This window comes from Lissotriton helveticus, chromosome 6, assembly GCF_964261635.1.
Source record: "Lissotriton helveticus chromosome 6, aLisHel1.1, whole genome shotgun sequence".
Lineage (NCBI taxonomy): Eukaryota > Metazoa > Chordata > Amphibia > Caudata > Salamandridae > Lissotriton > Lissotriton helveticus.
Genome location: NC_136067.1, coordinates 1,916,219,398 through 1,916,238,036, shown reverse-complemented (window position 1 = coordinate 1,916,238,036; position 18,639 = coordinate 1,916,219,398). Strand labels below are relative to the sequence as shown.

Sequence of the window (18,639 nt, the reverse complement as noted above, 5' to 3'; positions counted from 1 at the left end):
TAATTCTGTTGATATAATGTGCCTTTACATGTGTATTTCCAATGGTCATCTTAACAATTCAAAGTTGGATGGCCTATGGAACAAAGTGTGTAAAATATGTGATTACAATTTTGTTAAAGCACACTATATTTCTATTCTATTCTATTCTAAATTTATATAGGCCAGATGATGAAATAATTTGTATCTTTTACTGAACGTCTTAAAACTAATAAGTGTTGATGGCTGTGAATATTTTTATTTATAAATGTTTTCTAAACATAAAAATTGTAGTACTGAATATACATTATATTTAGGCCTTTACTAAGAGGCATGAAGCATGTTTTTAAATGTAAGTTATGGACATTTAATATGGGTAGTTTATCTAGGTAATATCTTTTATCTGTTCTCTTTTATGGTTGAAAGTGTCCGAATAAAGATATATTTAATTTGATTTGAATTGAATTTATTGTGGTAACAAAGTAACTAAAAAAGTAATCAGATTAGCCTCTTTCTCCGGTTTAATGCAGAGCAGAGTTCATTGCACAATCTGTGTCTGTGATCTAACAAAAATTGTAGTAATGGTAATCAGAACATTCTGCTGTTTTTTAAAAATGTATTTTATTATCGCATGACTCGTAAAGTTATCTCTTTATGCTAACTTTGAAATGGCCCACCATTCTCTCAAATGGGTTAGGATGAAAGAAGCCAGGATGGCAGGAGTGTAACTAACCTAGATTTAGTTTGATATTCTTGATCACAGTGCAGTGTAGATCTGACCCCTTTTCATTCTTTTTCAAATAACAGTTGGTTCGGAGTCTCTCACGGGGAATCTATGCTCCTTGGATCTCATTATTAATATATTTCTGAGACCGCTTGTGTCCCTCATCTGTGTTCATGTCTGTCACTTTCACTTCATGGATGCAGAAATAAAATTAACGCCTATGAGATTCGACCGGTGAAACCCGTCCGACAACTGTCCAACGATGGCCGAGGAAGGCATTGCTGCTGGAGGTGTAATTGATGTCAACACTGCTCTGCAGGAAGTGCTGAAGACCGCACTCATCCATGATGGACTAGCCCGTGGCATTCGTGAAGCTGCCAAGGCATTGGACAAACGTCAGGCTCACCTTTGCGTACTTGCTTCCAACTGCGACGAGCCAATGTATGTCAAGTTGGTTGAAGCACTGTGTCATCAGATCAATTTGATAAAAGTTGATGACAGCAAAAAGCTGGGGGAGTAGGTTGGCCTTTGCAAAATTGACCGAGAAGGCAAACCCCGAAAAGTAGTTGGCTGCAGCTGTGTGGTTGTCAAGGACTACGGCAAAGAATCTCAGGCCAAAGATGTCATCGAAGAATACTTTAAAAAGAAGTAAACAGTCTTGAAAAAATAAAGCAAAACAAATTGAAAAAAAAAAAGAAAATTAAGAATAAGAGAGTCTTAGGGCCTGATTTAAATCTCGGCAGACGGGTTACTTTGTCACAACAGTGTTGGATATACCGTCGCCAAAATATAAACCCCATTATATCCTATATGATTTTTAAATTTCAGTGGATGGGATATCTATCACCATTGTGACGGAGTGACAAGTGCTCTCAGATCTAAATGAGGCCCTTTGTTTTCACTGACTAATTGTCAGGACTTTTATTTGTGGAATCACATGGAAGACAACTGATTCAAACTAAATGCTGACAAAAGGTAGTGAAGGGCCTCATTTGTTTCTACTTGGATACTTATTTTCACCTGTCTTGAGAAAAGAGGTTCCTGAGCGTTGTATTGTTGATCATACAACAGCGATGAATGTAGAGGCGGCTGATGTCATTCTGTTGACAGTGCCACTAGTGTAAAAATCAGACTAACAGAAATCAGTTATTTTTTTCTTGCTAAAAAGGTGGATCACTCCTACTGCCTACTTGTTTTCTAGTACTGGGCCCGTTCTTGTGTTGTTACTCTTCTGATTCTCTGTACATGCTTTGTCAAACAGAGGTACAGAAGCACAGACATCATGTCTCTGCTCTGTGTTTTCTCACCCTGTGGTTAAGTTGGAGAGGTATGTCTGTGAAAGCCAACACCTTGGTTAGTCAGTTTGAGATTTGCAGCAAAGTATGTTTCGGCTCTTCGTGAAGCCCCTGTAATAGTGCACGTAGTGCTTCGCTTCTGGCCATTCTTTTCATGTGATTAGTTTATTGAATTCACTAGATAGACCAACTTTTAACTTTTTCTTTCTCTGAAGTTCAACAGTTTGTTGTCTATTGCTTGGGCTACTGTCCACTACTGTCCAGCTACTGAATATTCTTTGAAATTAATAGCAAACAGATTTTCATAATTGTAAAAATGATGGCCATTCTGCTGTATCTCCGGTCAAATAACAAAGGGCCTGATTTAGATCTCATCGTACAGGTTGCTCCTTCACAAAGGTGATGGATATCACATCTGCCGAAATATAAATCACTTAGGATATAATGGGAAGGGATATCCTATCCACCAAGATCTAAATCAGGGCCAACGTTTGAAGGGCACTCCTGATTGTGTGTCTGGAAAAGCTGCTAACTTACCCCCAGATTCATCATGGTCATGTTTTGCGAGTCCTTGATAGCGATTTTTAAGGAATCGCTATTAAAGACTCGCAAAACGGGATTCATGTAGAAATCGCAATATTTTTTCCGATTTCTACTGCTTCCTTATTTGAGATTCGCTAATTGCGAATCGCAAATAAGGAATGGCTTTCCCATTCATTCCAATGGGCCTAAAGGCCCATAGGAATGAATGGGGAGTCATTCCTTATTTACGATTCGCAATTAGCGAATTGCAAATAAGGAAGCGATTTCAAGGGTGCTAGGGTGTCCAAAGGAAACCCTGTAGCACCCCTGAAATGGCAATGTACACTTGTGTTGCGCATTTAAGGAATCTCAAATTGAGATTCCTTAAATGCAATTCTTCGCAATTTAGCGATTTCTAGAATTGCGATTTTTGCATTTGGGATGATGAATCCCAAATGCAAAAATAACGCTCGCAAAGGGCCAGATTCTCAGAATCTGGCCCTTTGCAAGCCGATTTTGCTTTCATGAATCTGGCTGTTAGAGAAGAAATGTAAGGCACATTATCTAAGGAGAATCTGTGTCATGAGGGAATTGCCTTTAGGAATTACATCATTTTGCAGTAGCATCCCTCTTGTTTGTGTTGGATGCTAGCATTGGGATTCTTTGTGCTACTAGGTTGCCATTCAGTGCCACAGTGTGTGCCATTATCCCTCTAAACATGTAATGTGAAAATAGTTACTCCCAATTGGCCTATTTAACTTTATGGTAATACCATGGTAAGTTGATGTAGAAAATGTACCAGGGAAATGGAAATTAAATGACGTGTTGGCTGCAGGACAAGTTTCCAATGCCAACATGTCTGACTAAAATGATATGGCTCTAGAAAACAGCTGTATGTTCACTCAGACTGCAGTTTTAAAACACCTCATACCGCGTGACAGGAAAAAGTGTTCAGTTTGGAAGTAAACCTACTTTTATACATTAACAAGTTACCCGTGTCTGCGCCCTGTAAGCCCGCATGGCTGGGTGCATAATATATAGTAGTAGGACATACCAAATATTAAAGAAAGTATGTCTCTAAAGTAAAAATTTGCCATACGTTTTCTGTAACTGTGAAAGCAAAGTTATAATTTCCCCTGAGAAGGCCTAATTGTGAATTAATATATCTTTTTTTAATTTTTTTTTATTGTTGTAGAAAATAAACATTGGGCTTTTACAAGAATTACATTGTATACATCAATAGAGCATGATCAGTCAGGCGAAACCTAGCGGACACAGCATATTATCTCAGGGATAGAACAGCAATGCAGTCATGACATTTATGCAATATAAACACCCTGGTCCATGATTATCCTGTCTCTTCTCTTTTTCACTCTGATTCAGTATCACTATCCAACTGAGGTGGTTCACAAATATGCCCTCGATACTCATTCCAAGCTCCCCAAATTTTGGCCCACTTTCGCGGACACTTCCGATTTAGATATACTGCCTTTTCAGCAACCATCGCTAAATCCAGATCTGTACTCCAGGCACTAAGCGCCGGTAACACAGGAGATCCCCAGGCCTTAGCCACATTTCGTTTAGCGTACATAATACCAATCGTTGGTGAATTAATATTAATGTTCATAATCCATCTTAGGCAAATGGTAGCTTTAAACCATTTCTACCAGGTGTCTTTGCTCCAGTGGCTATAATTAGAATTCCAACGATGTTTGAAGTGTTTACATGCTAGAGAGCAATACAGCTGCGCCAAAAGCCAGGAAGACCCTTGTAGAGCAAAGACTGATTGCAAAAGTGAAAAATACAATGGTAACAAAATGGATTACCTTTTATTTTTCACTCCTCCCAGCCTGAGCAGTGTTTGTGGGTGAGACATTGCTGCTGACTGGCAGCAGGGGAGTAGTTTACACTGCACATGTGACTTTTGCTGCTGTCTTGCTAAGGCCAACCTGACATGGGAAGTGCAAACCTCTCCACCCAGCTGTCAGACAACTGGGTGATGAGCAGGCACATGCCTCCTGTCACTGCTGTAGTGTTGAGACAGCCGGCTCCAGCCAATCCTGGCACTGCTCTGATGCTGCACATCTACAGCATGAGGGCACTGTCAGGATTTGCAGAAGGGGTTTCCTGAGGCTCCCTGAGGTGCTGTCATGCTGACAGTATCCAAGAAGAAAGAAGAAAACATGGAGGAGAGCAAAACATAGAGAAGAGTGTGGATACGTTTCTAATAAAACAAGAACCCCCTGAATCCAGATAATGTTCCTAGGACAGGGCTAATACAACTTTGAGATACATTTCCTAGGCAACAAATGTCCTGAGCGTGCTCAGGTAACCAGTTCAATAGTACTTATATTAGAACCTCAATGCACTGACTCAACCACAAGTTATTAAAAAATATATGTATATATTTATTTTTTAATAACTTTGAGTCAGTGCATTGAGGTTCTAATCCAAGTACTATTGAACTGGTTACCTGAGCACGCTCAGGACATTTGTTGCCTAGGAAATGTATCTCAAAGAAGAGTGTGGATAAGTACATTTAAATTGTTTATATCTTTTTGGCACCCACTGGGTTTGGTTTTTGGTCCCCTTGACGCCCTTCCAGTGTTGAGGGTCACCGCCCGCAACTGGGTATGACAAAACATGTGAACAAAAGACTCTCTTTTCATATGAATATCTCAAATGGTTGAGCCAAGTGACAGAAACAATTCACCCAGAGAGGACTCCCAGACATTTGTCTTTTCCCATATTAGGGGACGAGAACCAGTACTCAGATTGGAGAAAAATGTTGTTCCCTCATTTCCACAGCGACAGATCTCAGAGGGGACTCAAAGCTGCTGAGAGTGGAGTCTGAATTGTAGCATTTTGAATGAGGGACAGACTCTGGGAAGCTGTGACTTAAGGCAATAAAGGAAGTGGTAAAAAGTGTTGGGTTTTGGTGGGATTTTTGCCAGACCTAGGAATAGCATTTACCAATCACAGGCCAGTGCATAAGATAAGCATGGCATCTCACCACCAGCTCCTCAGAACAATCCTGGGCCTAGAGAGGAATGTCTGAAGCTGCCCTACCAGCAGGTACCGGGAAGCCCCTTCTCCTTCAAGGAAGGCCCTCATCCACCAAGTTCATCCTCAGTCTTTTGCAGGCTTGCATCAGCCAGATCTTGAGCACCGGCAAGAAGATCTCTGATGTGGATTCCATCACCACTCCGGATGCACCTACATTGAACTGTGTAAATACTCTCCAACACCGTGAGACCAGGCCAGTTCGAAAGACTGAGCCGAAATGGACTTAAATCTCCAGGCCATGCGGTCCTGAGATCCAGCACTGCCCGGCAGATGGCCTGAAGAGACTCAGTGGTGCTGTGTTGTCTTGTTTGTTCTTTCCCATAGGTTGGACTTTCCTTTCCAATAAAGTTTGGGAGGGATGTAGTGTCCTGTTGGACACGTTCTAGTGTTAAGCCTTGTGCTGTGCCCACACTATACACCAAACCAACACAGGCGTCACCGGTCAGTTGAACCTGCTAACAAAAGGGGCCAGGCGCACGTGCCCTGGGCCGGTTCCCAGTTCCCTACTACTGTGTGTGCGTGCATTATTCCACACGTATGTGGGCCTAGTGCTCACTACTTTACAGCAAGGAGCAGTTGAGTGCACAATTGACTCAGCTCCAACCATATCAGCCTTAGGCTACTGGGCTGTGCACTGGAACACTTCATTCCCGCATTTGAAAATGTTTGTGCTTTGAAATACTCTGTGTTGCTGCCCTGTAAATGTTTTATTCTTTTTAACCACCACCTTATGAATTAACTGATTTAAAAAAATAACCTGTTTGCTGCACTGAAAAGTTTTATCTTCTTAATAATTTATGCTTTGAATGAACTTATTTCGAATAGGTTTTTATATTGAGCATGTACTTATCCTCCGCAGTTTTCATACTTGTAATGGTTTTAAGTAATCATACAATAAAGTTCCTACTTATTTACTTAGTAAAAGGAAGAAGAAACTGTTTTTAATGGGGTTTAACAGAATGTACATTGACACTGGAAAAGTGGCAGCATTTAATGAAAAAACTATGCAAGGTAGAAAGGGGGATTTGATGTGGTGTGGAGTAATGTTGAAGCTGATTGTCCAGCTAAGGTATCAAGACATTTGACCCCTAGTTGAAAATAGATTTAAGAATATGAACACGTTTATAGTCGGTAATACTTGATATATACAAGCAGTAACGAGTGGAGAATGAAACATAAAATGGAACAGCTGAAAGTAGATGAAATATACTGTAACACATAAGAAGTAAGCTTCCAATGAATTCGAAAACAATAACAAATGCACCAAGTAGGTGCATGAATGTTAAGTGGAAGAGACTGCCTACGTCAGTGCTACAGTATTGGTCCTTCCCGTGGGTGAGGCCCGCCCCTCCCCTTCTTTCGTAATAATGAGAACAAAGTCTAGTCCCATTGCCAGCAGGCGTTCATTAATTGTTTACCTATACGGTGTTGAGAGGCGGTAGATGTGCAGACACTGCTGTTTCGCCTCGTCTTTCTCGTGGCTGCACCTTCTGTGTGCAGATATTTCAGTTATTTCCAATTGTCAGCCCTGAGGAATTGTCAGTGGTTCCACCTCCCCTGCCCTGCGACTGCTGAAGATGAGGCCCCTATCTGTGGATTCCCCCACTGATGAACTGATTTTCTTTGTGAATGGGATAAAGGTAGGACTGGACGGGCAAAGAAGTGCCAACCTACAATTTTTTTTAATTACAATGTGCAATTTCTGTGTTAAATTTAGCGTTTATCTGCCAGAGTGTTGGTGCTTTTCTAAGGAGGTTAACTATAGTTAAATGCTTGTTTCTATGTGCCTCTCAGCCCTCTGAAGCGTTCCTGCCCTGTGGAAGAACTCAGTAAACTTAAACTTTGGGGTGTATAAAGGTGAAAGCTGCCTATAGAAGTGATCTTTGGCTAGGATATTGTGGAGTGCTGCTTGATAAGTTTATTGGCACTTTTTCAGAAAATGACTGATGCTGCACCTGCAAGTAACACACTTGAATTTTTCAAGGTGGCTGACTTCAAAATCACCTGTAGTCCAGGATGGGAACCTGTAGGATGTGAACCTGGAGCTCAGCTCTTCATAAGGAGGTCCTATAAGAAAAATATTACAGTACTAATGTTTGAAGTGGGGCCAGTGGATAGGGCACCATTTGCTCTGAGGGTTGCACAACTGCACCACCACCCTGGCCTGAGTCATAAGTATGTTTGTTCCTCTTCATGGTACTAGAATGCGCAAAAACATGCAATTTGGGAACGGAAATTGCTGGGTCCCAGGCAGCGGAATGTCTTGAACCCAGCCCCAGAAGCAAAACTATTCATTATCTGCGGTCCAGCAAACAGGTGCAACTTCACGAAGACTTGGAGCAGCCAGTGATGAACAGACTCTGGCATCTCAACTATGCCGTTTATCACAATTCCTGTGCGTTGCTGCGCTTTAATAAACTCTGAAATAAACACAAATTCTGATTCACGGCAAAATAGTTTGTGGAACTTTTACTATGATAAAGTGCGCTTCTGGGAGTAGTAACCAAACAGCAGGTGGATTTTCCACTGTTGTAAAGTTAGGGTTACAGGCGGGGCAGGGGTGGTTTAGTGTCAAACCTATAAATGTATACTGTGTACATTGTAGTATTCCTGGAAGACTGCAGATGTATTTTTTCCGGTGTGCTCTTGGCATTGTTTGTGAAAGTCCTAAATCTGCCCCAGGCACAGGAGTAAACCTGCAGGGAGAAGACACCGACCTCTAAAACCCTGCCTTTGTGAATTGCACAATTCCGTGTGTGGTGCTGATTTATCCCGTCCTGTTGAGCCTTTCGTCCTATGCTTGTGCTTGCCAGGGATGTCACTGGCTTTTCTGTGTAGCCTAGGTTTGCAGGAGAAGCATTTGCACTCATTTTTTGTACAGGGCAATATTGCCTCTCGGTTTCACCCCATCATTGCTACTGCCCTGATACGCACCGATCATGAAACTCCTTGTAGCACAAACTGTATCATATACCATGTGCTTTAGGGAGCATCTTCATCCGGGGCTTTTATAGCACTATATAATAGATGTGAATGGTTTGACAGCTCCATGGTACTCATTGAACCAATACTAAGCGGAAGGCAGGCTCAGTTGTACTGCTTGGATTCAACCCTGTGACCATGGAGTCAAGCACAGGTCTCTGTAGGGATGCAGCAGTCCCCAGAGCCACTGACTGACAGCTGAGTGACCCCCCTTGCTATGCTTTGTATTTGCAGGTCGTTGCATGCCACTTTCCTCTCATCTCAGAGAACTGTTGGGCTGGGGAGCACAATGAAACAGGATTGGGACCAAAAACAGGCACGGGCACCCACAAAAGAGGCCCACATTGGTGAATCAAGACCTATCATGAAACATTGATTGGTTATTGTACAGGGCCTACATTTCGCAGACATCTGTGGTAAATTAGGTATTTTAAAGCCTGTATGGCCCATTACTTCCAGTAATGCTTTACTGCATGACAATTGAAAGTGGAATTGTGCAAGCAGTCAAGCAGAGAGGATGCCTGTTTGTACACACAATAGGGGGTCTGTTAGTACAGGAGATCAGCATATCCCCTTCACACATGGACACACCTGAGGGTAATTCTGAGCATTCTCCACCCTGCATAAAGAAGCCTGTGGTTCCTGCACACCCGTAGCACAAAATAGACCCGTCATCTGCATCCGCTACACTAGGCATACCTGTGTTTCTCTCAGTGTTCTTGTTTGACAAAAATGCGCTTCCTCCACCCTCCCAAGTGGGACAAGTGTCCTTCTGGAACCCAGCACTGATGTGTTTCCTGAACTCTCCCCTATGGCATGCTTATAGACCTGGTCCTACTGGAACCATCCCATGAAAGGATGATGTATGTCGACCTTGAAGGAACTGTGCATGGTAAACAAGGCTTAAAGTCATGGCTCGTCTTATAGAGTCCCTCATCAAACAAGTTGTCTACACGCAACACACGCATTGTATAAAATGAATGTGTGCCAAAAAAGTATGTTTTAATGATTTCCAGGATTATTTGCTTTTTTAGAATGTGAAAAAGTGCCACTTTTTGAATGCCCGTCAACTTTGTTTTGGACTGATGCTGTCTTTTGACACTTTGACATTGCTAATCAGATACCATGCATGTGCTCCGACCCCAAACACATGATAGAATTGGCTAACTCCTAATTTGCAGATTTAAGATTCCTACAAGGCCATCGTATATGGTGCGGAAATACACTCATGGCATGGACACTTAGATATCACCTGTGGACTTTAGCACATATTGTGCCATCTACTAATGTGACAAAGTAAAGCATTGCTTTAACCATACAATTGTAGTCTGACCACTGCAGCTTAAACCTGCAGTTGTGACTTGTCAAAATAACCCTTTCGACAGTGGAACAACCATCCTTTTGAATATTGACAAGTCACCCATATGTAGATCTTGTAGTTCACAAAGTAGGATGCATGGTATTTAAATGTGGGAGGTGTAGATATTTAATGTCACAGTGTCCCTGCAGTGACAAGCAGCCAAAAAAGTTTTCACTGAAAGGCTCTGACTGTCCTATGAGGAAAACTGGAATGCAGATTAAAATATTATTTTGGCTATTTCAGGTTAAGAACAGGTTAGATAAATGGTTCAATCACTATATTTAATATTGATTAAAAATACAATTCAAAGTTGAAGTCATATTTGTAATAAATATTTAGAAAATGTAACTTTTAGAAAGTTACTATTTTCTCCTCTGAAGCTCCTGGAGGATCATTTGCATTAGCCTGACATCTGCTGACCTTTCAGTGGTTGACCTTAATGATGTGTGAAAAAGGCTCCCAGAGAAGGACAATGGCTTGGTGTAGTATATGTAGTGTATTTACATGACATCATTGTTATTAAACAGCATGTGTGAGTGCCATGTTTATCTTTGATTGATGTTCCTGTTCTGGAATGGAATAGTAGCAAAGGACTCAACAGTGACTCTTCTCAGTAACAGTTGAGATCCAGAGCTGAGCAGTCCATCCAGGTCATGGGCAATTTACTTGAAGAATAAACGACCTCTAATTTAACAGCTCCTTGGTGTCTCCGTTCTTCCCATATTGGTGACAATACAATTCCCAAGCTGTTGCCCCCCTACAGGAACTCCATGCTGTCTTTGGTTTTCCTTGTGCCTGTGACTTCTGCAGTTTCCGACTCAAGTTCTGATAAATCTTGTTAAAGGAAGCTGGGAGCATTATTGGTCAGAATCCTCTTACTCCTCAAACCCCTACACTAGATAAATGGGGTCACAAGTGCACGTTTCTTTAGGAGTTAACACAAGCTCCTTCTTCCAACATGGACATTGCGGTGCGCTCCTTTCCAATGTTTCCTGGTGACACACTCCTTCAGCAGAAGGCAGGTGTTTTTCTTTGAGCTGTCATCACATCAGCAGCCATTTTAGATAGGTTTTTGACAGAACAAATTGCTTTTCATCTTCACGTTGTTTCGTCCTCAAATCAGTGACCATCTTTGCTGTATTTCATGCTGAATTTTGGCCATCAGCAAACACAGGTTTAGTTGTTTTGCATGCAACGCGATCCATGGAAATGTTTTTCTACACTTCATAATGATTTCCTCATAACAACTTCTTTTTGAGATATCGTTAAAGCAGATCTGGAACTGGTGATTCTTCTATGCGCCTCAGGAAAAGGTACTTTACTGTCTTTCTTTGTTTCTGCTTTTGCCTTTCTGCATTTTGGCCAGAATGGCCACAGCTCAACACTTTGCACAGCCTCATCCATTTCTGGCTCTTCCCGGCAAACCACAAACAAAATGAAAGTCATTATTATGGCTTTTTGAAAACCATCTGGTGGCAATAGATGCAGTTGATTTCACTCCTGCAAGCAAGTTGGCTTTATTATGCAGTTGTTTGTGCTGGGTAGCACAAGACGTTTTTGTCAATTTGCCACCCATCCCAGCACCACAAGGAGATTTGGGTGACAATGACTGGGATGTTTATAAAGAGGCAGTCCAACGTCTTACCAAACAATACTCCAAAGAACCCAGTATATTGTTGGAGAGGCACACATTTCACAAAAGTAAACAACTTATGGATGAGAATCTTGAGGAATATGTATCGGCATTGCAAGTTTTGGCTGCCACTTGTGACTTTGGTGCAAATGTAGATATGTTTATTTGTGATAAGTTTGTCTTAAATTGCCATTCGAAAAAAGTTTAAAAAAGGTTGGCAAGTTACAGGAAATAATTGATCTGGCTAAAAGTATCAAAAGGTCTTTTGTATCTTCAAAGGCAGTACGTTTCAGTGATTCCATCAATGCTGTTTCTACTTCTGATTCTGAACAGGGGTTATACTCCGTGTCTGGTTAGCACACAAAGTAAAAGAAAATAACTCCACCAAAAAGACCAGTTTATGTTTGTTACAGGTGTTGATCAAAATCTCATGAAAAATGTAGTTTAGCATGTAAGAAAATTGCCCATTTCCAAAATGTTTGTAAATGTGTAAGTAGGAATGTTACAAGCTTTGAGGATAAGGGATGTGCACCGCCTGTTTTCTCTTAATGTTTTACCGTACAGACATGGGAATCACTCCCCTCCTGGAGTGTACCTGTATAAACCAACTAGTTGCACACCTATGAGTCCATAGGTGTGTCTCCCATGGCACCAGTGTGTATTGGTGTGTCTTAACAGCTTCAATTTTTATCCAAAAAGAAAGCTTCAAACAAAAGTTCTTATGTTGTTCAAGATAAATTATATTTCAATTCTTTTTCAGTTGTTCATAACGTGTAGCAACATTCAAATTGTTCCAATGCATTTCGGTGATAACATACACCTTCTTCAGGGAACATCTACAATGAACACAAAATATATACAATGTAATCACTTCAATTTGACCATGTTACTTCTAACGTATAAATGCGCTCGTTTTATTCAGTTTATGCAACCCGGTTATGTCTTTAAATTCATATACCAAAGCCCTTTAGGACTAACCTGAGACTCGTGTATAACGCTAGTATGGCCCCACCGATTATAATCGATGTGAACTAGTGTACGCTCTAACTACCCTTCTTTTAAAACGTCTAACGTCTCGCTTTGACAGTTCTCTGAAGGTGTGAGCCCTTCTTAAAGTTCGCATACCGCTTACGCTTAACTTATCAACGTATTGCTTTGCTCACCCGTTGCTTAAAAATCGCTGCTCTGTATGGGTTCCTGCCGCTGTTTAGCGTCCTCTCCGTGTGGGAACTTCCAACTGACGCCCCGCTCCCAGCGCATGCGCAGTGGCAAACTCTCTCATTTTTTATAAAGTAACCCGTTTTTTTGAAATAACAACAAAACTTTAGTATTCTAACCATTGTTAACGAACATTATCTCCGAATGGAGATTCATTTGCAAGTAGAGATTAATCGAAGACTCCATGAGTGATATTTACATACGTATTAGATGATAGTATTAGTTAAATTGTATCATAGTGGTATGAAAGATACAGTGATTCACAAATAACACAAAAATTCGGTACGATCATTCAAACCATGCGGCTTGAGGCTATTTAAATAATAAATCCAGTGGTTTTCTCGCTTTAAGAGGTTTTTTTTGTTCAAAGCTCCTTCTTTCCTCGGTACTATTTCCAGTACACACGCTCTCAGTTGATTTAAGTTATGTCGCTTTTCTGTGAAATGTGTCGCTACCGTGGATTTCGTGGAGTGAGTTCTTATGTTACTTTTATGTTCTGTTAATCTCACTTTCAATTTCCTTTCCGTGTGTCCCACGTACACGCTTCCACATGGACATTTCAAAAGGTATACCACGTTGGTGGAATCACAAGTGGCGTTCACTTTTAAGGGTATTTTATGTCCTTTCATGGGGTGGCTGATGTTGGTCCCCTTAATGATATTATGGCAATTTGCACAGTTTAAACATGGGACTGTTCCTCTGTATATCTGGTGTGGAGTTATTTGCTTTGGTTTCTTCAGTAGTTCACCTATGTTTTTTCCTCTTGAGTGTGCAAATAAAGGTTCTTGATCAAAAATCCCTTTAAAATCTGGTTCCATTTTGACAATTTGCCAGTGCTTATGTATGATGCTTTTGAATCGGGTACTCACGTTGGAAAATTTGCTAACACATGTTAGTCGTTGAGGTTTTGTGGTTGTTTTGTAGGTTAATAACTCTTGCCTCGTTTTTGTCTGTGCTCTAGCCTGAGATTTCTGTATCATCTCTACTGGATAACCTCTGGTGAAAAATCTATCTGCCGTGGTTCGCAATTGCTCTTGGCATACGTTGTCCTCAGATACCACTCTCCTAACCCTGAGAAATTGTGTGTACGGGAGGTGGTTCTTTAATGATGGCGGGTGGTGACTGGTGTATTGTAACAAATTGTTCTTGTCTGTAGGTTTACGGTACAAGTTTGTGGTAAACTTACCGTTGTTTAACGTGATTTCCACATCTAGGTATTGAATGATGGCATCATTAATATTCCACGTGAATTTTATTCTCTCGTTTTTATCATCCAAAATTCTGAGTTGTTGTTCTAGCGATTCCTGTGAGCCTTTCCATATAATAAACATATCATCGATAAATCTCATCTATGTTAACAGGTGTGTCGCCCATTCCTGGTTATGGTAAATATGTTCCTCTTCAAAGGATCCCATAAATAGATTTGCGTACGCCGGAGCGGCGCAATTTCCCATGGCTGTTCCATTGAGTTGAATAAACCAGCGTTTGTCATAGGTGAAGTAGCTGTTCATGAGTGTGAATTCCATCAATTGCATCAAAAAGATTTGTAGGTCTTGGGGATAAGAGCTGTGTAGTAAAGCTTTTTCTATAGCCTCCAGGCCTTCTCTGTGTGGTATGGCAGTATACAATGTTTTAACATCTATGGTAGCCATGATGCAATCTGTTTCGATTTGTACTGCTTGTAACTTAACCAAAAAATCAGTCGTGTCCTTAATGTAGGAAAGATTTTTGATGACCAACGGTTGCAGGTACTTGTCTATGAATTTTCCCACTGGTTCGTGGATACTCATCTTGGTGGAAACAATTGGCCGGCATGTTTTTTTTTTGGATCTTTGTGTACCTTGGGTACTAGGTATATAGATGGGCTCTTTGGATTCTCTTGCATCAGATATCTTTTGGTCTTTTCATTGATGGTGCCTTTATCGGTTGCTTGATTCAAAATGATTTGCAATGTTTTACGAATCTCTATGGTTGGATCTTGGTCTATTTCCATGTATGTATTGGTGTCCCCTAGATGAATGTTCATTGCTTCCTCATAGAACTCTTTATTCATTATTACTAATGCTCCTCCCTTGTCGGCCTTTTGACATATGATTTGGTCATTGTTCGCTATGCTTTCTATGGCGCCAAATTCCTTCTTTGACATGTTTGGATTTTTGACTCTTTTGTTGGTATTGATTTGATTAATTTCTTGTTTACACAAGTTTTCAAAAAGGTCTATCATCTTGTGTGATGTAGGAGGCATGTAATTACTGGGGGGAGTTTTTAATCCTTTTAATTCGTCTGCCTTTGGAGGAGTTTTTTCAGGTATTACGTTCTCAAAAAAATGTCTCAATCTCATTTTCCGTGTTAGTTTAAAGAGGCTCACCTCTAATTCCAATTGATTGGTATGTGTGCTTGGTACGAATGATAACCCTCGTTGCAATGTTTTTATCTGGAATTCATTCAAATTCTGATCGGAAATGTTCAAAACTAAGTTCTCTTCCGTGGTTAATGTTGTTTCTTTCTCTCTTTCCTGGTCATGGCGTTTCTCGTTTGTGGTTGATTTGTTTCTTTTGTTCTTGTTGCGTCCCCTCCTGGGTCTTCTATTGCTGTTGGGCCTACGTCTAAAAAAGGCTCCGAGGTGGTGGGTTTATCAGAGGGTACATTTCTTGTGGTTTCTATTCTTTTATCCGTTCTGTCGCTATCGGTAGATGAAGTATCTGTCTGAGATGTATATTGTTTGGTTTGCCGCCTTCTGGCGTATACTTCTGCCCATGTATAGACTTCTTGCAATTTGTAATCGAGGGTGTCTCTACGATATTTTCTAAGTTTCCGTTCATTCACTTCCTGTGTGTGATGGGCCAATTGAGATTTGATGTCGTCTAGAATTTTTTGTAACTCTTCACCGGTAACTCCCTTTTTCAATTCTTCAGTTACTGTGTCGATTTCTGTTCTTAATTCTTCTAGAATCTTTGCCAGTTCCTCAATAATGAGTAATATTAAATCCAAGCTGCATTTGTTCAATATCGCGAACCATCGTTCAGTGAATGGTTTTGAATTCTTACAAAGCGACGGTTTCAGGGCTATTCTGAGGCCTCGGGGGATTCGTTGTGCCTTGTGATATTTTATCATGGTATTCGCATGGAGTCGTTGGTTAATTTCTCTACGTGTCAGGTACATTAGTTGTTTGATTTGTTGTTCCTTATTTCTCGTTACTTTGGGTTCTGATATTCCTGTTTGTATTAATGAGTATATTTTCTCACTGGCTTCTGCCGTATAGGCGAAGGTATCTGCTCTTTGATCCGTGGAATGCGTGATTTCTTCATATTGCATGTTAACTTTGGGGTGGGCGTGCAACTTCCCTGTGTGGGGGGAAATGCTACAAGCTTTGAGGATAAGGGATGTGCACCGCCTGTTTTCTCTTAATGTTTTACCGTGCAGACATGGGAATCACTCCCCTCCTGGAGTGTACCTGTATAAACCAACTAGTTGCACACCTATGAGTCCATAGGTGTGTCTCCCATGGCACCAGTGTGTATTGCTGTGTCTTAACAGCTTCAATTTTTATCCAAAAAGAAAGCTTCAAACAAAAGTTCTTATGTTGTTCAAGATAAATTATATTTCAATTCTTTTTCAGTTGTTCATAACGTGTAGCAACATTCAAATTGTTCCAATGCATTTCGGTGATAACATACACCTTCTTCAGGGAACATCTACAAATGAACACAAAATATATACAATGTAATCACTTCAATTTGACCATGTTACTTCTAACGTATAAATGCGCTCGTTTTATTCAGTTTATGCAACCCGGTTATGTCTTTAAATTCATATACCAAAGCCCTTTAGGACTAACCTGAGACTCGTGTATAACGCTAGTATGGCCCCACCGATTATAATCGATGTGAACTAGTGTACGCTCTAACTACCCTTCTTTTAAAACGTCTAACGTCTCGCTTTGACAGTTCTCTGAAGGTGTGAGCCTTTCTTAAAGTTCGCATACCGCTTACGCTTAACTTATCAACGTATTGCTTTGCTCACCCGTTGCTTAAAAATCGCTGCTCTGTATGGGTTCCTGCCGCTGTTTAGCGTCCTCTCCGTGTGGGAACTTCCAACTGACGCCCCGCTCCCAGCGCATGCGCAGTGGCAAACTCTCTCATTTTTTATAAAGTAACCCGTTTTTTTGAAATAACAACAAAACTTTAGTATTCTAACCATTGTTAACGAACATTATCTCCGAATGGAGATTCATTTGCAAGTAGAGATTAATCGAAGACTCCATGAGTGATATTTACATACGTATTAGATGATAGTATTAGTTAAATTGTATCATAGTGGTATGAAAGATACAGTGATTCACAAATAACACAAAAATTCGGTACGATCATTCAAACCATGCGGCTTGAGGCTATTTAAATAATAAATCCAGTGGTTTTCTCGCTTTAAGAGGTTTTTTTTGTTCAAAGCTCCTTCTTTCCTCGGTACTATTTCCAGTACACACGCTCTCAGTTGATTTAAGTTATGTCGCTTTTCTGTGAAATGTGTCGCTACCGTGGATTTCGTGGAGTGAGTTCTTATGTTACTTTTATGTTCTGTTAATCTCACTTTCAATTTCCTTTCCGTGTGTCCCACGTACACGCTTCCACATGGACATTTCAAAAGGTATACCACGTTGGTGGAATCACAAGTGGCGTTCACTTTTAAGGGTATTTTATGTCCTTTCATGGGGTGGCTGATGTTGGTCCCCTTAATGATATTATGGCAATTTGCACAGTTTAAACATGGGACTGTTCCTCTGTATATCTGGTGTGGAGTTATTTGCTTTGGTTTCTTCAGTAGTTCACCTATGTTTTTTCCTCTTGAGTGTGCAAATAAAGGTTCTTGATCAAAAATCCCTTTAAAATCTGGTTCCATTTTGACAATTTGCCAGTGCTTATGTATGATGCTTTTGAATCGGGTACTCACGTTGGAAAATTTGCTAACACATGTTAGTCGTTGAGGTTTTGTGGTTGTTTTGTAGGTTAATAACTCTTGCCTCGTTTTTGTCTGTGCTCTAGCCTGAGATTTCTGTATCATCTCTACTGGATAACCTCTGGTGAAAAATCTATCTGCCATGGTTCGCAATTGCTCTTGGCATACGTTGTCCTCAGATACCACTCTCCTAACCCTGAGAAATTGTGTGTACGAGAGGTGGTTCTTCAATGATGGCGGGTGGTGACTGGTGTATTGTAACAAATTGTTCTTGTCTGTAGGTTTACGGTACAAGTTCGTGGTAAACTTACCGTTGTTTAACGTGATTTCCACATCTAGGTATTGAATGATGGCATCATTAATATTCCACGTGAATTTTATTCTCTCGTTTTTATCATCCAACATTCTGAGTTGTTGTTCTAGCGATTCCTGTGAGCCTTTCCATATAATAAACATATCATCGATAAATCTTATGTATGTTAACAGGTGTGTCGCCCATTCCTGGTTATGGTAAATATGTTCCTCTTCAAAGGATCCCATAAATAGATTTGCGTACGCCGGAGCGGCGCAATTTCCCATGGCTGTTCCATTGAGTTGAATAAACCAGCGTTTGTCATAGGTGAAGTAGCTGTTCATGAGGGTGAATTCCATCAATTGCATCAAAAAGATTTGTAGGTCTTGGGGATAAGAGCTGTGTAGTAAAGCTTTTTCTATAGCCTCCAGGCCTTCTCTGTGTGGTATGGCAGTATACAATGTTTTAACATCTATGGTAGCCATGATGCAATCTGTTTCGATTTGTACTGCTTGTAACTTAACCAAAAAATCAGTCGTGTCCTTAATGTAGGAAAGATTTTTGATGACCAACGGTTGCAGGTACTTGTCTATGAATTTTCCCACTGGTTCGTGGATA

At 40.6% G+C, this 18,639-nt stretch overlaps 1 protein-coding gene and 1 pseudogene across 3 annotated transcripts in view; both read left to right on the top strand.

Moving 5' to 3' along the window:
* The first annotated feature begins 919 nt into the window (after positions 1-919).
* On the top strand, positions 920-1,400 carry LOC144761952 (small ribosomal subunit protein eS12 pseudogene; annotated as a pseudogene).
* A 5,584-nt stretch (positions 1,401-6,984) lies between these two features.
* Positions 6,985-18,639, top strand: part of LOC144763874 (xanthine dehydrogenase/oxidase-like) — a 385,606-nt gene continuing 373,951 nt past the window's right edge. For all 3 annotated transcript variants that reach the window (XM_078649867.1, XM_078649866.1, XM_078649865.1), the window contains exon 1: positions 6,985-7,223. In XM_078649867.1, the coding sequence (XP_078505993.1) occupies positions 7,161-7,223 (63 nt within the window). In that variant the 5' untranslated portion in view covers positions 6,985-7,160. The remainder of the gene's footprint in view (positions 7,224-18,639) is intronic.